At 46.2% G+C, this 20558-nt stretch overlaps 1 protein-coding gene across 1 annotated transcript in view; it reads right to left on the bottom strand.

The window, feature by feature from the left end:
• TACR1 (tachykinin receptor 1) overlaps positions 1-17918 on the bottom strand; it is a gene marked incomplete at its 5' end in the record, with an annotated part of 48537 nt that extends 30619 nt beyond the window's left edge. Inside the window, 2 exons of the mRNA XM_081333431.1 lie at positions 2109-2303; positions 17533-17918. Of these exons, the coding sequence (XP_081189557.1) occupies positions 2109-2303; positions 17533-17918 (581 nt within the window). The remainder of the gene's footprint in view (positions 1-2108; positions 2304-17532) is intronic.
• Between the last annotated feature and the right edge of the window lie 2640 nt (positions 17919-20558).

The raw sequence follows: 20558 nt of genomic DNA on the forward strand, positions 1-20558 counted from the left end.
TCTCCTATGTACATCTTTGGTCAACACCAGATCACTGCTTTAGGGTGGCAGCTGTCATCCTGCAAGAGGCTGTCTGAGAAGAGGCCCAACCTCGCCAGGTAAGAAGTTCTCAGCAAGGTCCTCCCGTTTCAACGCAGCTTGCTTGCTCATTCAGCTGGACTGGATGGGCTCCACGATCCCATCTGATATCCTCACTTTACAAGATCAACCATTTACCAAAGTCCGGACTTAGGAACCATTTTCACAGCTGATACATCCTAGCTGCATTTGGATGATTTATACCCATGTGGAACTCCGGATGGCCCCTGACCTTCGCTCATTTCGCTGGGACCTAAAAACTTGGCTATTCGAGCTTGCCGGCCTGGACTGAGGGTTTTGGGTTAAGGTTTTAATTTTTAATTATTTTGGGGCTATTTAATTTAATTTTATTTTAACCTGTATATATTGTACTGTTTTCATTTGCCCTGTAAACCGCCCTGAGTCCCTCGGGAAAAGGGCGGTATATAAATCGAAATAAATAAATAAATAAATAAATAAATAAATTTTAAAACATTGTATAATATTGTTATTGTTGAAATACCGGTAGTTGATTTAGGTTACTGTACTAGATTTGGAAAAGAATTCGACCGACTATTGTAAACTATTTCTATTTCTTGTTCTTGTATTATAAAATGCTTTTGGCTCATCCATTTGCTAACATGCTACGGCCAGAGACATCAAAAAAGTCAAGAGAGTAGCCACCCCGTGTGTCAAAGCTTCCCCCCCCTTACGTGCATTGGGATATCATCTTTTTTGGCCCCCACCCTCCATTTATTGCCCAAAGCAATAAATCATATTATGGCTAGTTGATCCACCTTGGAAGAACAAGTGAGGTCCCCTCCTCGCTCCCCTTTATCTTTACTGAATAATCCAGCCAATTTTTTTAATTTTGAGGGAACTTCTGGATGCGCCCACAGCAGCGTGAACTGATCTGCTTTGCCAGTCTCTTCTAACAGTTGACGTTTGCCAGGACTGGCAGACAGCTAGTATTGTACCCATCTAAAAAGGGGGGGGGGCTAGGGAAGAAGCTGGAAACTGTAGGTCAGTGAGCTTAATAGCTTAACAAATTGTCAGGAGGGAAGTACAAAAGTCACGTTAGAAAGGATTACTTCACAGACTGACTAGTGGACGTTTGGAACCAATGTCCAGTGGTTCCATCAATAACAGAGTTTAAACTTGCTTGGGATAAACCCATGTCCATCATCCAACAAAAATTAAAAATAAAAATTAACAAAATAAAAAAACAATAAATCAGTTAAGAAGAAAAGAAAAAAAGTTTGTCAAAAGGCAGACTTGATGGACCACGAGGTCTTTTTCGACCATCAGTTTTTCTGTTTTCTATATTTCTCTTTAATGGTGCAAATATGGTAACTGAAGCATGTAACAATCCTGAACTTCTAGATATAACCAAATTAATCCCCAGATTCTTCTAGCTGCTATTTTTTTTTTAGGAAATCTGAATTCAGGAGAGAAAAAATGGCACCCATGTGGCACCAACCGGGATCAGGGAAAGAGTGGCAGATAAGGTCCGATTTCTTCAAGGCTCCCTTTGCCTGTAGCTTTCTCAGAGTAAGCAGCACACAGACATTGTGTTGCTTTTTGCACAACCACCCCACCCCTTCAACTCTAAATTCACCATCGTTCTCCATTGTTTGAGCTTTGTTGTTTTTTTTGCTTAATTCCTTTCTAAGTTACAGAGTTCTTATGAGGCAGCCAGCTAAATCAATCAATCAATAGAAAAGAAAAATAAAGAGAAACCTCTGTAATAAAAGAATAATTCCTCAGTTTTGGAGATGTTTAACTGCCTGGTGGTATTTTCCTGGCCAAATATGGTATCTGAAAATGAGAGGGTAGACTATCCCTTGTCTACTGCAACAAAGGAAATGCAGCCAAGACCTCATCTGACCCACGGCAACAACATTCAGATACTGTACAGGGAGGCCAGAACATCAGAAAGGGGTGAAACCTGAGAATCTGGCTTCTCTGGAATAATGAGCGCATTCTTAGAAGAGAACCACAGAACGCTGTCTTTCCATCCCCAGCAGTGACAAGAGCAAGGCCCAACTCACGTTATTGCAGAGACCTGGGTCTGATTTTGCGGCCATTCGACAAAGCACACCACTCGCTCAGGCAGCTCTGCCGTGGTGGAATAGTATCCTTGGGGGAATGAGAGTAGCAAAGCCAACAACCATATAACACAGATGACAACCTTGGTGGCTGCAGCTGATAGCCTTGGTTGCAGAGGATGGATAATGGCCATGTATCTTTAAAAGAGAGAGAAGAGGGGGTGTTAAAATGTAGCAAGAGAATATTAAACAACCAATAAAGAGAGAAGTTGACATTCATCTGCAGCCATGTGTGTCCCCTTTAAAGATGCTGGGGGGGGGGCTTTTTCATTCGCCTGCCAGTTGAAATCCCCGGACGCCCAGCCCACCTCCACTATGCTGCTTTGTCCCGCTCCCTTCCCATCTGCAGCTGGCAGGAAGCCACGTGCCCCAAATCTCAGAGACCCCACAGTGAACCCTTACCCAAAGGGCATCTGGGCTGCCATACAGTTTTGATTGTGACCGACAGTTCTCGGGGCTTCAAGTCCAGTCCCACCCAACCTCACTCCCAACGTGAAAAGCCTCCTACAATTAGTATGCACAACACTGCGATTGCTCTTTGTGCTGCAGTTTTGTCCCCCATTCTATTGTTTACTGATTTATTTATTTTTATCCCTTGAAATAATGGTCAACCAGTTAATTATTCAACCTACAGACTACTAGGTGGCAGCTGAGAGATGCATCTGTGAGATGCCATCTAGTGGCTGTCAGGATTTTCACAGTCAGCGAATAAGCGCTGTGGTAGAGTTGAAGTAGGAGAAAAGGGTTTAGCTGTGGGGGTCAATTACCTTAGGATGTTGCATGAGCAGAGGAGGTGAGGGGCTGAGGTTCATGGGAGCAATGGCCAGTGGAAAGGAACTGACAAGCCAGACAAGCTAGAGAAAGACCAAAGGTCTTTTCAGTTATATTTCCCAGTTACGTGTGTTAAGCAGGAACTGTTAGTCAATTTCAGGGCTACCCACCTCTAGGTTGACAAGACTGACCAATTCATTTGCTCTTATATCTCTGCTTTTTATTTTGACTTCTTAAGTGAAAAACTTGTTAGTTTGTTAAATTTCATCCTGTCACTTGCAGCCCTTTCTTTTAATCCAGGCATGTCCAACTCACAGACCACGGGCCACATGCAGCCCTGGACAGCTAGTCATGTGGCCCCACAAGATCATAAAATAATGCTAATACATTATGTGATTTATATACATTAACTATGTTTTATATGCAGTCCAAGACACTTCATTCAGAGCAGCCAAGGCAAGCCAAAAGGTTGGGCAACCATGCTCTAATCCAGAGGTCCCCAACCTTCTGGGCACCAGGGACCGGTTCCGTGGAGAGAGGTTTTTCCACGGACAGGAGAGTGCGTGGTTTTGTGTGCTGTCTGCATCCCACAGATGGGGCTTTGCTTGTTTGTGCGGACCAGTTGCTGGCATGCTGTGGCCAGGTACTGGTCCACAGACCAGGGGTTGGGGACCCCTGCTCTAATCCATCACCATTTTGGATGTTATTTCTGTCTTCTCAGCTACAAGCCATCTTTTGTGTATACAAATGAGATCAGTCTTCCCTCCACCCTTCATTCAAGGCATTAACATAAATACTGACGAGTAAAAGAACCTGAGTTGATTTCTGGGCGATCCATCTGACTTTCTTCCAATTTGGCAAGAGCCTTGGTGGAGCAGTGGGCTAATGCCTCCTTAAGTAACACCAGCTGCCTGCAATTAGTGCAGGTTCACATCCCACCAGGCTCAGCCTTCCATCCTTCCGAGGTAGGTAAAATGAGGACCCAGATTGTTGGGGGCAATAAGCTAACTTTGTAATAATGCCGCTTGGGTGGGGGAGAGCCCTAATAAGCAGGCATATACATAGAATGAAGGCTATTGCTAAGCACATTGATTTGTGCTTCTTAGATTGTAAGCTGCCCTGAGTCTTCGGAGAAGGGCGGGATATAAATGGGATTTTAAAAAAAAAGTATCGATAAGCATTCTGATACAGTTTCTGAGCTAGTTGGGAAGCCTATGCTGGCTAACAAAATTAAAACAAATTCAAGGTTTTACACTTAGGCAGGAGGCAGGCAAATTGTATTTCTTGCAGATCTTCCAATGCACCATTGTTGCTACTAGTATTTTTACATTTTCTAACATATACTTAATTTGTCTTATTCATTGCTGAATAAATGCTGACTAAAAGGTCTGGAAAGGACCTTGGAGGTCTTCTAGTCCAACCCCCTGATCAAGCAGGAGACCCTGTATTATTCCAGACAAATGTCTTGAAAACCTCCAATGGTGGGGCACTCACAATTCCGGGAAGCAGGCTGTCCCATTGATTGTTCTCATTGACAGGGAATTTGTCTTTCGTTCTAGGTTGGATCTGCCTTTGATAAGTACTTCTTGTCCTGCCCTCAAGTGCTTTGGAGAATAGGTTGACCTCCTCCTCTCAATGACATTCCCTCAGATATTGGAAGACGGCTCTCATGTCAACCCTCGTCCTTCTCTGTCCTCGACCAGACACACCTAGTTCCCTCAACTGTTCATTGTATGGTTTCACCTCCAGATTTCTAGTCATTTTTATTGCTCTTTCTATACACTTTCTAAAAAGATTCTTTGAACAACAAATGCTGCCGAGATATTTACAACAGAGATTTATGACTGTTTGAGGAATGAGATGCAATTGTTTGAAAGATCTCAAATAAAATTTTAAGGAAAAGTTTTGTCATGGGTCCCATAAATGAGACAGTTCTCATGCTGCAAACATTGACCAATTTTATTTGTAAGAATAAATTGAAGATATTTGATCAGAGATAATGACTGCAGTGGTTTATGGTAGATTAGAAATGAGTGGACTTTCTATGAGTTACATGCAATAATAGATTGTTAACAGAGGGTAGCTGTTAGTGGGTTCGTTTTTACAGTAGATAGATGCTAGATCAAATTGGTTGGCTGAACAGAGTTGTAGAAGTTCCTAAACTATGGACCTGTTTTGCAAGGGGCTAGAAGCCGTTATTGCTGAAATATACTTATTGGTATTCAACTGGGGGAGACATTCTATATGTGTGTGTTTTTAATGCACATTTTCTTGTCTTGTTTAGTTTTGCTTTGTTCTTGTTTTCTTCTTTTTTCCTTTTGGAGTTTGTATTTTAACTTTGGGAATAAAATAAAAACATATTGAAAAATAAAGAACCTTCTGGATTTTGAGCTTATTTTTTTAAATACTGGCTATTTCTCCCAGTGTGGTATTGTCTGCAAATATGATGCATTCCCCTTCTATCCTCTCATCTAAATAACTTTTGAATATGAGTACTGGGCCAGGACCCCCAACACGCTTCCCTCCATGTAGATGTAGTTCCATTGAGGACTACATGTAGAGCAGACATGTCAAACACAAGGCCCGGGGGCCGGATCCGGCCCGCGAAGTGGTTTCATGTGGCCCGCGAAACCATCCTGGAAACAGTGAGGGAACGGCCCCCACTGCCTTGGCCCAGAGACCCTCCTTCTGCCAGAGACCCTCAGATCTGTCCCACTCCTGCCCAGGCCCCCATAGGCACCCTTGATGCGAATGATGTATAGCTAGCGATGCCCACCCAGTAGGCCATACGCACTCTAGCCACGCCCACCCAGTAGGCCACGCCCACCCTGGCCATACCCACCCGGCCCCCTGAGGGCAACCGCAATGCTGATGCGGCCCTCAATGAAATTGAGTTTGACACCCCTGATGTAGAGTGTGGTTGATCAGCCAGTTGCAAATCCATCTGATGGTGGCGCTGTCTATCCCAGATTATTCTATCTTACTAAGAAGTTGGCTGTGGTCTACTTTGTCAAATGCCTTACTGAAATCCAAGTACAGTATACAATGTTTAGCATTTTGCTGGTCCATTAATTTAGTCACTTTGTCAAAGAAGGCAATAAGGTTTGTCTGGCATGATCTCTTTTTGACAAACTCATGTTGGGTTCTAGTAATAGCTTTGCTTATTTCTAGAAGTTTGCAGATCCATTGCTTGAGGTAAAATTGATCAAGTAACATCCCAGCAGCCCTCTTTACCTGCTGATGTGTCAAAGCACCAGAGGGAAAGACAAGAAACAGTGGTTGGAAACTGATCAAGGAGAGAAGCAACCTGGAATTAAGGAGAAACTTCCTGACAGTGAGGACAATCAACCAGTGGAACAGCTTACCCCCAGAAATCGTGGGAGCTCCATTGCTGGAGGTTTTTAAGAAGAGACTTGGACATTCACCTGTCTGGGATGGTATAGGTTCTCCTGCTTGAGCTGGTGGCTGGGCTAGAAGACCTCCAAGGTCCCTTCCAGCTCTATTCTATTCTAAATCTAAAGAAGCCTTTTGACTTTGTACAACAATATTTCTTCCTGCATCTAGTTTTTACTGAGCAGCCCAACCTAGCAGATTGTGTAGTCCACAACTTTCTAAAGTGTCTTTTCATCACTCCAGTGCACATTAAACATTTAAAGTGCCTTGGTGGACCAAATGCAAAACTTACTTAGTCCAGCATGAGGTTTCCCAGAGGCCAACTACATGCGAAGGTGAAATCTAATGCACTCTCCAGATCTTTTTATTATTGGGGATAATACATAAATGTCTTGGCTATGCCTTATGATGTTGTCTAGTCCAAATTCGTGGTCCACACATCTTATTTGAGGAATGATTTGACTTTGTTAGGAAACTCTATGGGGTTCTTGCATGATGGAAGGAGAGAACTTTAACCATGCACATCTAGGTCAAATTGTTCTCCCTTTCTTTTTAAACCAAATAGCCTTTAATGGCTGGGTGTTAATTACTAGATTTCAGAATATATTTATTGACTTATTTTAAATATATCATTTTAAATATACCATCCAAATTACACCTGGTCACCCTGGGCAGCTTACAACATTAACTTCTCTCAATGGGGGGAGGGACACCATCTATCTCCTGTTTATAACACAGCCCTTTCAGCAGTTCCAAGAAGATTTGTGTCAAGACTAACTCACACTTTCACCTATATTCCACTTCACTATTTGCAGCTTGACAAAGACAAGGGTAGGAGGGGGGATGGAATGCCAGGGTGGGGGCAGCTGCATCTGAGCATCGTCTGTTCCCGTGGGAGAGTGCTCCAACCCAAGGACATATCGAGCAGGTGGCCTAGTGTGGCTCGCTGGTTCCCATAACAAAATGAACAGAAGTGATTGGTGGACGTAACGGACTGTGGATGCCCCATAGGGAAAGCGGGGAAAATTAACTATGCTAGCTTTTGTGCGGGAAACCCAGAGCTGGTTTTGCTTCGTCTGTGCCAATATGGTTTATTCAGTAAAGTTTATACTCTTGGTAAAATAATGTCTCAGGAGTTTTTCTGGATCCGCCAACTGGACAGTTGACAGTTCTACAACCAATTGCACTCTGATACAGGGGACCTTGAGGGCACAGATAAACCCCAAAGTGGCTTCAAGAGTTCTCCAGGGGAGTGCATTATTGTGAAGAAACATGATCCTTCCATTGCCCCAGCATCCTTCCAGAACCAATGAAGCTTCTTGGATGAGAAGCGAAACATTTTCTTCTTCTTCTTGAAAAAGCACCTTTGAGACAAGTCTTAGGAATTCTCTTCCCATCACCGCCATCTTAAATACATTGAAAACATTGGACCATTGCTATTATAAAAAGATTTGGCATCTGCTGCTCTGATATTAAGCATGTTTATTTGGGGATATCATCATTTTCTAGTAGTAGCACAATCTTTATTATGATTACTGACCAACACTTTATAAAAATGTTGTAAACATTACAAAAATATAAGTGTGTGTGTGTGTGTGTGTGTGTAGTGGGGTAAGCTATCTCCCAGTCCTCACAAAAGCAAGACAGTTGGAGACCATGACCCAGTCCCTCCCTCTCTGCCCCGGATGCAGGAGAGGGAGATGGCAAAAGCGCTGGGTGATGTGCAGGAGACACCTGGGTTCAAGTCCTCCTTCAAGTACAGTCTGAACTAAAGCAGCAACATTGTTTTGCAAACATCACACTCCCTATCCAGACCCTTATGTTTTTCCTTAAGGCCAAATTAGAATAAAAATAAAAATCAGGCTCCAGGAAAGTGTTCCAGAAATTCCCAAGTTGGCAGAACTACAAATTCCTCCTTGGCTAAAAAAAATTGTTCAGACATGTGTCAAATAGCATCAAGTCTTCACTCTTTTTCTTTCCTTCCACAGTGTCTAGTGAGATTTCCAATGTTCTTCTTGCTTTGATTCTTCCTTGTTTCTAGTTAATTGCAAAGAAAAACGCTGCCACCAGCCCTTTCTTTCTTGTTCCAATGGAAACAAGTACCCATGAAGTTGGCTAGCTGATCTAAATCTTCTCTGCTTCTCCTTTAGAAGATCAAGGTTACCTGAGCAAATGGGTGCATTGGCTTAACACAAGTTCTAATTAAGAAGATGCTTCTAAATAGCTTCAATGTATTGGTTTAAAGCCCCTCAGAGCTGATTTTAACAAACTCACAGACAGCCTAAGAAAAATTCCATGGATGAAAATCTTAAAGGGGAAACCAATTCAAGAAGTGTGAGAAACTCTGAACAATATGATCATAAAAGCCCAGTCTAGCATAATACCACTGGAAAAGAAAAACAAGAAATCGAAGAAACCAGCATGATTGCACAAATAACTCTCTGATAAAAGTGAAAGATAAAAATGATAAGTACAAAAAATGGAAAGGACGACACATAACTAAGGGAGAACATCAGCAGATAGCCTGAATTGGCAAAGATGAAGTCAGGAAAACAAAGGCTCAAAATGAACAAGACTTCAATAAAAGTCAAAGATATATAAAATAGTTTTGTTCAACATATAAATAAAAAGTAAAGGAAACACTAAAAAGAGAAGATGGCATAGAGAGAAAGCAGAGCTGCTTAACTCATTCTTTGCATCGGCCTTCATGAAAATAGAAACTATAACCCTAATCCTACCAAAAATATAACCATACAAGACAGACTAGAAAGAGTAATTAAAATAAGCAAGAAAATGGTAAGAGAACACCTGCCTGATCTTGATGAATATAAATAACTGGAACCTGATGGACTACATCCCAGAGTTCGGAAGGAGCTGGCAGATGTTATCTCAGAACCATTGTACCATTATCTTTAAAAAATCTTAGGACATCGGGGAAATACCTGAGGATTGGAAAAGAGCTGATGCGGTTCCCATCTTCAAAAAAGGAAAAACAGACCCAGGATACTACAGACCAGACAGCCTAACATCAATACCTGGGAAGATCCTGGAAAAGATAATCAAAAAACAGAACTGTGAACAACTAGAAACAAATAAAATTATAATTAGGAGCCAGCACGGGTTTGTTAAAAATAGATCATGCAAACCAATCTTATTTCATTCTTTAACCAAGTGACTAAATTAGTAGACCAGTGAAATGCTGTGGACATAGTATACTTAGACTTCAGCAAGGCGTTCAATAAAGTAGACCACAACCTACTTTTGGTAAAATAGAAAAATGTGAAATAGACAGCCTCACTACCAAATGGATTTGTAACTGGATGACAAGTCATATTCAATGAGTAGTCCTCAATGGCACTACATCCACATGGAGAGAAGTAAGCAGTGGGGTACCACAAGGTTCCACCGTAGACCCAGGACTCTTCAATATCTTCATAAATGACCTAGACAAGGGAATAGAAGGGGAAGTCATCAAATTTGCAGATGACACTAAGCTGGCAGGACTAGCCAACACCCCAGAAGACAAGCTCAGGATCCAAAAAGATCTTGACAGACTTGAACAATGGACCCTATCCAACAACATCTTCATCACTGGAGGCTTTCAAGAAGACACTGGACAGCCACTTGTCAGAAATAGTATAGGGTCTCCTGCTTGAGCAGGGGGTTGAACTAGTTGACCTACAAGGTCCCTTCCAATTCTATTATTCTGTTATCTTAACATGAGATTTGATGTGGAGAAAAACAAGGTTTTACACCTAGGCAGAAAAACCAAGGGTACAAATACAGATTAGGTGAAACCTAGCTAAAAAACACTAACTGTGAGAGGGACCTTGGAGTCCTAGTGGAGGATCACTTAAACATGAGCCAGCAATGTGCTGCTGCAGCTAAAAAAGCTAATACAATCCTTGGCTGTATAAACAGAGGCATAGATTCAAAATCACATGAAGTATTAATACTGCTTTATAAATCCTTAGTAAGACCACACCTGGAATCCTGCATCCAGTTTTGGTCACCACATTACAAAAAAGATGTTGAGACTTTGGAAAAAGTGCAAAGAAGAGCAACAAAGATGATTAAAGACCTGGAGACAAAAACATGAGGAACAGGATTTGGCCAGTCTAGAGAAAAGAAGGACTAGGGATGACATGATAGCAGTATTCTAGTATTTGAGGGGCTGCCACAAAGAAGAGGTCAACTTATTTTCCAAAGCACCAGGTGGCAAGACAAGAAACAAGGGTTGGAAACTGACCAAAGAAACAATCTGGAATTAAGGAAAGACTTCCTAACGGTGAGAACAATTAACCAGTGGAACAAGCTGGCCTTCAGAAATTGTGGGTGCTCCGTCACTGGAGGTTTTTAAGAAGAGACTGGACAGTCACTTGTCTGAAATGGTATGAAGTCTCCTGCTCCAAGGGTCCCTTCCAGCTGTATTTTGATTCTGATTCTTCCAGGTGTTGGTTAAAAGTGTTGGTTATCACCTATAAAGTGCTACACAGCACAGGGCCAGGCTACCTGTGGAACCATCTTTGTCCCATCAAATGAGCCCATCCCACCTTGTCATGCTAGGAAGGTAGGTTGCAGACTCATAAGTCAAAGAATTTCCACTGGGAGGGGTCCAGGAAGAGAGCATTCTCTACCGCAGCCCCCATACTGTGGAACGTCCACCCCACAAAGGTGAGGAAAGCCCCCAATTTCCTGGGCTTCCACAAAGGGGTTGAAACTTGGCTCTGAGGTCTGGTTTCCCCCAAACACAAAAGCCCATGCAAGCATGGGGCTGGCTGGCCCCAAGAGGAAACCCCCCACCTGTATTAACTAATGCTAAATGCCCATCTTGGATTGTTTTTATCCTTTTGAAATGTTATAATGTTTTTATAAGGTTTAATCTTAAATTAATTTTAATATTAATATGAAGTTTGTACATTGATTATATATTGATTATATTGTACACCACCCAGAGCCCCTCTCTGAGGGAGATAGTTAGGAGATAGATAGATAGATAGATAGATAGATAGATAGATAGATAGATAGATAGATAGATAGATAGATAGATAGATAGATAGATAGATAGAGATAGACAGACAGACAGACATGACAAACTCACATAACTAATTAAAATAATTAACCAGGAATTAACAGGATGGGAAAGTGCCATAACTGTGGGGTGGGTTCACCTTTTTTTCCCTGACATAAATCCCCTCCTGCACAACTATATTCAGGCCCCCACAGAGGAATCCACATTTTCTGGGCTGCTGTGAAATCACGGGGCTCACAGCCTTAGGGAGGGGAGCAGGTTGACAGCCTGCTGCTTGGAGCCTAACTGGATGTTTGTCCCATTAAAACCAGAGTCTTCCTCCCCCACTTCAGATCAGCCCTGGGATGAAGCTCTAACACAGGAGATGCGGCCAGAAATCTCCTGGGTGGCCTCTGGTTGAGTCTTCAGCTAAAACAGACGGGCTTCCCATCCTCCTTTCAGGCACGAAAGCAAAGCTTTTGCTGACTACTGTCACGCCAAACCCCACCACACTCCCTGCCCTGACTGCCTGGTCAGCTTCAGCTCCACTTGCCCGGCCTCCCAGTTTAACCTCTGCCCTGCCACAGATCCAATGCCAGGCTGAGTATGGCTGGTCCTCTGTGGCGTATGTGAGACCCAAATCTCCCATGCCTGGCGATTCCTGTGGGCTGGCTTTGTTTTAAAAACCTGGCAGGCTTAGGATGGGGAGAGGATCTGAGGAGAAGCCGTTGGCCACAGGTGCAATATTTATTCTGCCGCGAGGATCTCCTGTGAAATGTTCTGCAAAGGATCCTGGGGAGGTGGAGCTCTGTACTCCCATGTTCCACATCCAGTCCCCTTTTCTGCTCAGCTCAGTTCAGCCCCATCCTAGTATGGCAAGGGGCTGTTTTCTATCGCTTGGTGTGCAACATAGACAACAAGGGAAAGATCAGGCAGTTGCACCTCTTCATCTTTTGTCATTGGATGATGGGAACATCAGTCTCTGCTTTTAAAGGCAACTTAAATACGTCATTAGAAATGGGGCTTTCATGGACTTTTTCAGAGCTGCACCTCACGGCCTCATCCATCAACGACAAAAGATGCATGCAGAGGGACTGCACATCCTGGGGAGGGGAGGAGAATGCACTGGGAATCTTACAGAGAGAAATGTAAGGGGCTACTTGTGACTAAAGGGATTGTTCATAACCCCTTGTTGAAAATGATTAATTGCAAATAGATTTTGCAAGGAAGCTACCAAAAATACTTGTTCATAAGATTTACGGACTGCCTCAGCCCCAGTGGACTGAGCATCATGATTTGATTTCCATGGTTCATTGGCTATTTGCTCAAGAGGCTGTAAAGGAAGAATTAAAAATAGAGATGAATTTGTGTGTGGGGGGGTGTGATGATATGCTTCCCCTCCCTTCCCATGAAAGTCTACTCAGAGGAAAACCCCATGGTGATCAGTGGCATTCATAAGGATGTGCATGAAACTTTGCCTTTCCTATATATACAATCTTTTATAGAAATTATTTGTTTCTTTACTGGACTTAGATGGCCAGCTATCTCATATAATGACTCTATGAGGCTCATACCTATAAAAAGGAATTAAAAATAAAAATACAGGTAGTCCTTGACTTACAACCACAACTGAGGCCTATATTTCTGTGGCTAAGTGAGACAGTTGTCAATTGAGCTTTGCCCTGTTAACTCGAGGACGAGCTTTACTGTTCTCTCTAGGTTCCAGACCAATCACCCTTGCAACTCAACCGTCCTCCTAGCCCAGGGGCAGGCAACCTTGGTTCTTTTATGACTCATGGACTTCAACTCCCAGAATTCCTGAGCCAGCCATGCTGAGGGGAAAGGGAGAGGTTTCCATGCTGAGCCATGCACGTTCAGGAATTCTGGGAGTTGAAGTCCATGAGTCATAAATGATCAGTGGCATTCATAAGGATGTGCATGAAACTTTGCCTTTCCTATATATACAATCTTTTATAGAAATTATTTGTTTCTTTACTGGACTTAGATGGCCAGCTATCTCATATAATGACTCTATGAGGCTCATACCTATAAAAAGGAATTAAAAATAAAAATACAGGTAGTCCTTGACTTACAACCACAACTGAGGCCTATATTTCTGTGGCTAAGTGAGACAGTTGTCAATTGAGCTTTGCCCTGTTAACTCGAGGACGAGCTTTACTGTTCTCTCTAGGTTCCAGACCAATCACCCTTGCAACTCAACCGTCCTCCTAGCCCAGGGGCAGGCAACCTTGGTTCTTTTATGACTCATGGACTTCAACTCCCAGAATTCCTGAGCCAGCCATGCTGAGGGGAAAGGGAGAGGTTTCCACGCTGAGCCATGCTCGTTCAGGAATTCTGGGAGTTGAAGTCCATGAGTCATAAAAGAGCCAAGGTTGCCTACCCCTGTCCTTGCCCAACGCTCAGGGGAAGTGTGAGGCCTTCATAGCTGCCCAGAAGGCTAAAATGGATCTCAGGTGGGATCTGTTCAAAGGTCTGCAATAGCCACCCAGAAGGCATGCCTCTAATATCCATCAGATTGTAAAGGGGGGGGGGAACTGAGATCATGCCTTCCCCATCTAACCTAGTAGGGTGCAGGTATCCTTAAGGAGAGGTGGGCCTGAGCCACGGAGGGCTTTAAAGGTGAAGAGCAGCACCTGGAATTGATGAATTAGTCTGTCTGATGTTCTTTCCAGTGTTTGAAAATTACATATCCCACCTCCTGGAGTCAGCTCAGTCTATTCTTTCCATCTTTCTTTACAACAGACCCAAACCACCAGGAAGTCATCCTGCACAGGTGGGGTTTCCATTAAGGTAGCTACACCTCCTCTCCTGAAGCCTTTGTTTCCCACTGTGCCTCAGACGCTACCTGCTCTGAATTCATTCCCATCTGGAATGGTTTTCTTAGCTTTCAGTTGTAAATCAAATCCCAAACTAAAGCAGGCAGAAGAGCGATTGAAACACACATCGGAGAACCTGACAAATAGTTTTAAGTACCTTTCCTTATTTCTTTCTTAGCATAGGTCCTGATAAGCCATCACCCTTCGAAATGTGGTCTATTTTGACGCCAGCAGTAGCTGCTGCTGACTCTGCATTTAGCCTAGAATCCTCACCTTGCAACTGATTTGGAGCTGTAGAGTTCATGAATGAAAGATGTGACCAAAGTTGACAACTTATTTCACTTATCTCCCCTGTCCTGTTTTTATAATACCTTGCCTGATTAGTAGCTCTGGAGAATTCAGAGGAATATACACCTTTTCATGCCATTCCAGCACACAGCATAATGCTTGAGTATTAGAGAGCCAGATCTTTCCAGCTCTTATTTCAATGTATTTATTGGTTTTATTGATACATTTCTAACCTGGACTCCACCTCTCCCAGTGCTGAAGCTTCTGATCCTGCAGTTTCTCCAAAACGATATAGCATCTTTCCATCTTGTACTAAAATTGCTCACTGATCAATAGTTCAAAATGCTGATACTTGAACCAATGGAACGTTAGTGTGTTTTAAATGCGTAGGAAATATTCTGCACTTAAATAATCTCACTTCAGCAACAAGAAATGCCCGTCTTGTCATCGGCTTCCACAGTAGCCCACAATTGCATACCTGCATTTTGCCCATTTATTTAATCAGTTTTGCTTTTGACTTCATCCACTCTGCTTTTCTCAGCTGTGGAGAGATGAGGACCCAACCCCTGATGTGCGAACACCCACTCTTCTATTCTCAAATTCTCCAGACTCGGAGTAACCGCTGTTGAAAATCCTAGTTATTAGGATTTTAGGTTTCAAAAGCAAATGTCCAACAAAATAAAATAAAAATAAAATGAAGGACACATTTTGCATTATTCCAAACCACTAAAGACTTGTAGCATATGCAGAAGGGGAGCCTTCTAAATTTTGGCCATTAGGAGTCCATGGATGGCAGAAACCCACCCTCCTTGCATGAAATGAAAAGCATTCATTACAGCAGAGCAATAACAGCTACACAGATAAAATTCTGCAGCCCTGACATCCAAATTATGGTGGATGAAGCCTGCAGGGAATCCCCTGCCAGCCCTGGCCTTTTAACTGGCATGTTACAAGGGAAAGCAACACATATTCCAGAAATGCAAGAAGCAATCATCTAGACATTCATCTTTTTTAGAGAAAAGCCCCGTGCCTCAGCCCCTCCCTCCCTGCTTTTATGGTGAAAATTTTTCAAAGTAGTCTAGAGGGAAGTAAAACATTTTCCAGTTTTGCTGTGGTAGTTAAGGGCATTCTACTGTACAATAATGAATGTTTTTCATTTCATGTATTTTGTGTTTCACAACACAAAAAAACCTCCATGAAATTCTTCCCTGACAAATATTAAAAAATTGGGAGGGGGGGATAAAATCCTTTGAAAACCCCAAAGAGCTTTACTCCTGATAAAATATAAAGGCTTGGATACCTTCAGATTCAAAACAGCCTTGGTGGAGCAGTGGGCTAATGCCTCCTTGAGTAACACCAGCTGCCTGCAATTAGTGCAGGTTCGAGTCCCACCAGGCTCAAGGTTGATGCAGCCTTCCATCCTTCCGAGGTAGGTAAAATGAGGACCCAGATTGTTGGGGGCAATAAGCTGACTTTGTAATAATGCCGCTTGTGGGGGGGGGGTGAAAGCTCTAATAAGCAGGCATATACATAGAATGAAGGCTATTGCTAAGCACATTTGATTTGTGCTTAGATTGTAAGCCGCCCTGAGTCTTCAGAGAAGGGCGGGATATAAAAAGCGATGTTTACAAAATATGGGGAGTGAATCTCTTCCCCCCCCCCTTGGGAAGGATCACAGAGAACATTTTTCATTAAGCCAGCAGATCTCCACACCCTGCTGACCATCACCGGTGCAAGGAGACTCCCAACCTGCCTTCCTGACCCATGTCCCAAGCCCCCCAGAGGCAGCTCACTTTTCCAGCCTCCATCAAACCTCCCAATTATTACCAGTGATTGAGAAGCTGGTTGGGAACTGGAACCATCCTGGACCCAAAAGGTTCCCTGAGCAAGCTCCACAAGAGACTTTGGTCCAGGCACTTGCAGCCCAACTAGACTCACGGGAGGCTGTTGTTGTGAGGACAAACTGGAGGAGGGAGCACCGGGCTTTCCACTTGGGGCTCCTGAAGGACGGGCAGGAGGGGCACCGGAGGGAGGGCTAAACATTAGCATCGCCATCAGCTCCGAGCTCGTGGGGGTTTCTTTTGTTGCTGTGCCTGGGCACCTTGGGTAAAGCCAGAGTGCTTCTTTAGGGCATTCTGTCAATCCAGAATGGATGGATTCCGTAACAGGGTTGAAACCTGCACAGTCTTCTCTCCAATTCAGTTAAAAAGGGGGGGGCGGGAGGGGGGCTCACTCGGACGTAAGGGGCGAAAAACAGCGGGAGGCACCAACGACGGCACCCAACCAGCCAGGCTGCTTTGAGCGAGTCTCTTCCTCTCGGCCAGGCCTCCTCACGAGCTCGTGGGGAGAACTGCGCCGGCCTGGCTTTCGCGGGGACCCGGCGGTTTGGCAGCGCCGTTGGGGTACGAAGCCCAGCAGCCACTGAAACCACCCGATGCTGCCGGCCAGCAGCAGAGAGCCCGGGAGGGCCGGCCCGCCTCACTTCCTAGCAGCCCATTTTGAGCCCAGCATCGGGCAGCCCCTCCCCGGGGAGCCCTTGCGGGACAGGCAGCCGCGCGGGGGGGGGGGCGCCGGGGTCTCGCTCGGGGCATCAATCACCGGCGCTCCCTCCCCTCCTTGCCGGGGCTCACGGGGGTCCAAAGCGGGGCGGGAGGAGAAGGGCGGCACTTGCTGCTCATGGACGGGCGGGATAAATCTCCTCGGCAAAGCCCGAGCCCGCCGCCACCTTCCCGCGGGCGCCTCGCCCGTCCCCATCGAGCGAGCCTCGCCCGGCTGCTCCGGCCTCTAAGAGGCCGCTCGGGCCCCGGACGGCGGACGGCGGCCGAAGCCCTTCCGGCCCCGAAAGGTCCGCGCCGCCGGGCAGGGCGGGAGTCTGGAAGGAGCGGAGCCCGCCGCGCCCCGCCCGGCTTCCTCGCCTCTCCCGCCTGAACGCGGCGCGGGCTGCGTCTCCCCGCCGAGAAGGTGCGGGAGCCGCTCGGCCGGGCGCGGAACGATGTCCGAGGGCGGCGGCCCCTTGCGAGCCTCCGGGACCCGGCGCTGCGCGGACGCGGCCGCCCCGCCGCCTCACCTGTCCGCGGCGATGGCCGTCATGGAGTAGATGCTGGCGAAGACGGAGGCCACCGGGAAGAAGTTTTGGAAGCGGCAGTAGGCCAGCCCGTAGTACCAGACGTTGTGCACGGCGTAGGTGAAGTTGACCAGCGTGTTGAAGGCGGCCATGGCGGCCTCGGCGAAGGCCAGGTTGACCAGGAAATAGTTGGTGACGGTGCGCATCCGCCGGTGGGCCAGCACGATCCAGATCACCACCAGGTTGCCCACCACCGAGACCAGCACCACCAGCGCGTACGCCGCCGACCACAGCGCGACCTGCCAGCCCGGCTGCTCGAAGGGGTTGCCCTCCTCGCCGCCCTCCGAGCCGTTGGCCGCCGCCGCCGCCGCCGCCGCGCTCGCCTCCATCCCCGCCGCCCCGCATGGGCCGAGGAGCAGAAGCGCCGGCCCGGCCCGCTGAGCGCCCGTCGGGCTTTGAGCCGCCGGCCGGTGCCGCCTTCCTCCCCGGGCGCCTGCTGATCCCCCCGCCGCCGGAGCCGACTGGAGCCTCCGCGCCTGCAGCGCTTGCCACAGCCCGGCGGCTTTTTATAGCCCGGCGGCGGCGGCGGCAGCGGCGCGTCAAGGCAGGTGGGCAGCGACGGCGGCGTGCAGGCAGCGGCCCCGCTCCTCTCCGCGCCTTCCGACCAGCCCCGCCCGCCGGATCGCGTGGCGTTGGAAGGGCCGGGCCCGCCGCCGAGTCCCCGGCCCGGCTCCAGCCACCTCTCTTCCGCGGCTCGGGTCCGCCGGCGAAGGCTTCGCGTTAGGAAGTTTCTGCCGAGAGTCAGTCAGGTCCAGCCTTGCTCGGCTTAAAGCAGCCCCGCTGCCTCCCTCGCTCGGGGCGGAGAGCGAGCAGCCCTCGCCTTTCTTCCAGGGCTTTCGGGAGCCCGGGGGACTCTCCCGCTTCCCTCTTCAGAGAAGGACGTGGCTTCTGGGTCCCGGTCAACTTCTCTGAACTTCCCCTCCCCCCCAGCCCTCCTTAAAAGGATGCTTTAACAGGACAGAACTGTACGGCAGGAGAGGTGAGATCTGACTAAACTGAGTACAATTTTATTTAAATTCTTCAGCTGTATCTTTCAGGGTAGTAAAAATAAAACAGTCGTTTCCTTCAGGTTTGCAACATAAAGTAGCGATGTAAAAGGGAAGAAAGACTAAGTAAAAAAAAACCCCAAGCCCTTTAGAGTTTGCAATCCAAAATGGCCTAGGGATCCATGGGAATTGTCGCCATTCCAAATGACTTACAAGCCATGCAAAACGAAATCAATAAAATATTCCCAGGAAAAGAGAGCACTGTTCTCCTCAAAGTAATTTGTCCCATTGGCCATTCTGAGAATGGAAATATTGTTGGCCAGAAATTGCATTCACTGGAATGTAGTTTACGAGAGGTCCCTTCCTGCAATCATTTAGGTAAACTTGCGGTACTGATTCACCTTGTTGAGTGATTGGATGTCTGGTTCCCTAATAATGTCTTTCTTATTTGCAAGCACCCAAAGAACCAAGCAGCCCAACTGGTTCCAGGTCAAGGTGAGAGCTAATAAGGCGCTCAGGCTTAAACCTCCAGCTCATCTTGTGCCCAAGAGGCCCCAAGCTTCCACCAGGCCCAAGGCTGAGCCCGCCAATGTTTTTAGCTTCACCTCCTGAAGCCTCTGCTGCACTGAGTGTTTATGGACCAAACTTTGCTGGTTCTGCAAATTGTTGACCTCCTGCACTGGACTTGGAGGTCTCCCTGGATGGAGCAATGGATGTAGAGAATTTGTACCCCACCGTCCAGGTGAGGCACACAGTATGGATAAAGAGTGGGGGTTGTTAAAGGAAGCTGGCCTGTCCAAATCGGTTCAGGAGCCTGTGCAAGGGGGAGAAGGGCTTCCTCAGCCTCCTTCCCTTTTCCAGGGTAAAAGTTATGAAAAGAAGGCAGAGGAACAACCCTCAAGCAGTAGCAAGGTTTGCTGAATTCCATCTGCCAGCTAGCCAAGCACTGGGGCAGGAAGCAAGGGGCTGGGCAGTGCTACAGCTGTTAAGCATCCCTCACACTGGGAGCAGGCCCGCCTAAGGTTGCTGCCATAATTAGGGCAATAATCAAACAACTGTTTTAATTAGCTTTGTCTCTATATCTCAGCTCTGTAGGTTGGTTAATGCTAATTGTTTCTTCTTTTCAGATCTAAGCTTGAGGACAGGGCTTTAAACAACAATGTAGGAGGGAGTCCTAACCCTTCTGAGTCTCCATTTTTGGAGCACCATCTCTGTGGTCACTTTCTCCAGAGTCAATGTGTAGAAAGCCCAGTGGTAAGAGATGCCTGTCTCTGCAGCTGTTCTTTATGTAGAAGAAAGGGAGGAATTGTAACAATGGAGAAGTAAAATCAACATCACTATGGTCGTGTGTGTGTGTGTGTGTGTGTGTGTGTGTGTGTGTGTGAGAGAGAGAGAGAGAGAGAGAGAGAGAGAGAGAGAGAGAGAGAGAGACCCAATGCTAAAAAAAGTTAAACTCTTGAAAAGGAGGAAGAGCGCCACTGGGCAGCCAGGCAGGTGTCTTGCTCGGCTGTGGCTTGGGGGGCACTTTTTTCAGTGCCATTGTAACTTCGAGCAGTCAGTAAGCGAACTGTTGTAAGTCGAGGACTACCTGTACTTTATCACTTTTTTCCTTTTTGGGGGGAGGGGTCATCAAGTTTTGGACACCTTGCTAGGCGACTGGTGGTTCTCGGATGTTGCCACATCCTAAAAGTGGTACAATGGGTGAAAAGGTTGAAAAGCCCTGCTGTAGAGTATCAAACGTTGCTCTGACATCCGTAGTTATGAAAACGTTTGAAAGGCTAGTGCTGGCCCGCTTGAAAATCATCTTGGATTCGCTATTAGACCCCTTGCAGTTTGCCAACTGTTTGCCTGATGCTGTTAATATGGAACTGGACTGCATCTTGCGACATCCCGAATCCCCAAGGAACTACGCGAGGGTCCTTTTTGTAGACTTCAGCTCAGCATTCAGTACCACCATTCCAGATATTCTTCTGACTAAACTGA

The sequence above is a fragment of the Vipera berus genome, assembly GCF_964194415.1.
Source record: "Vipera berus genome assembly, chromosome: 8".
Taxonomy (NCBI): Eukaryota; Metazoa; Chordata; class Lepidosauria; order Squamata; family Viperidae; genus Vipera; species Vipera berus.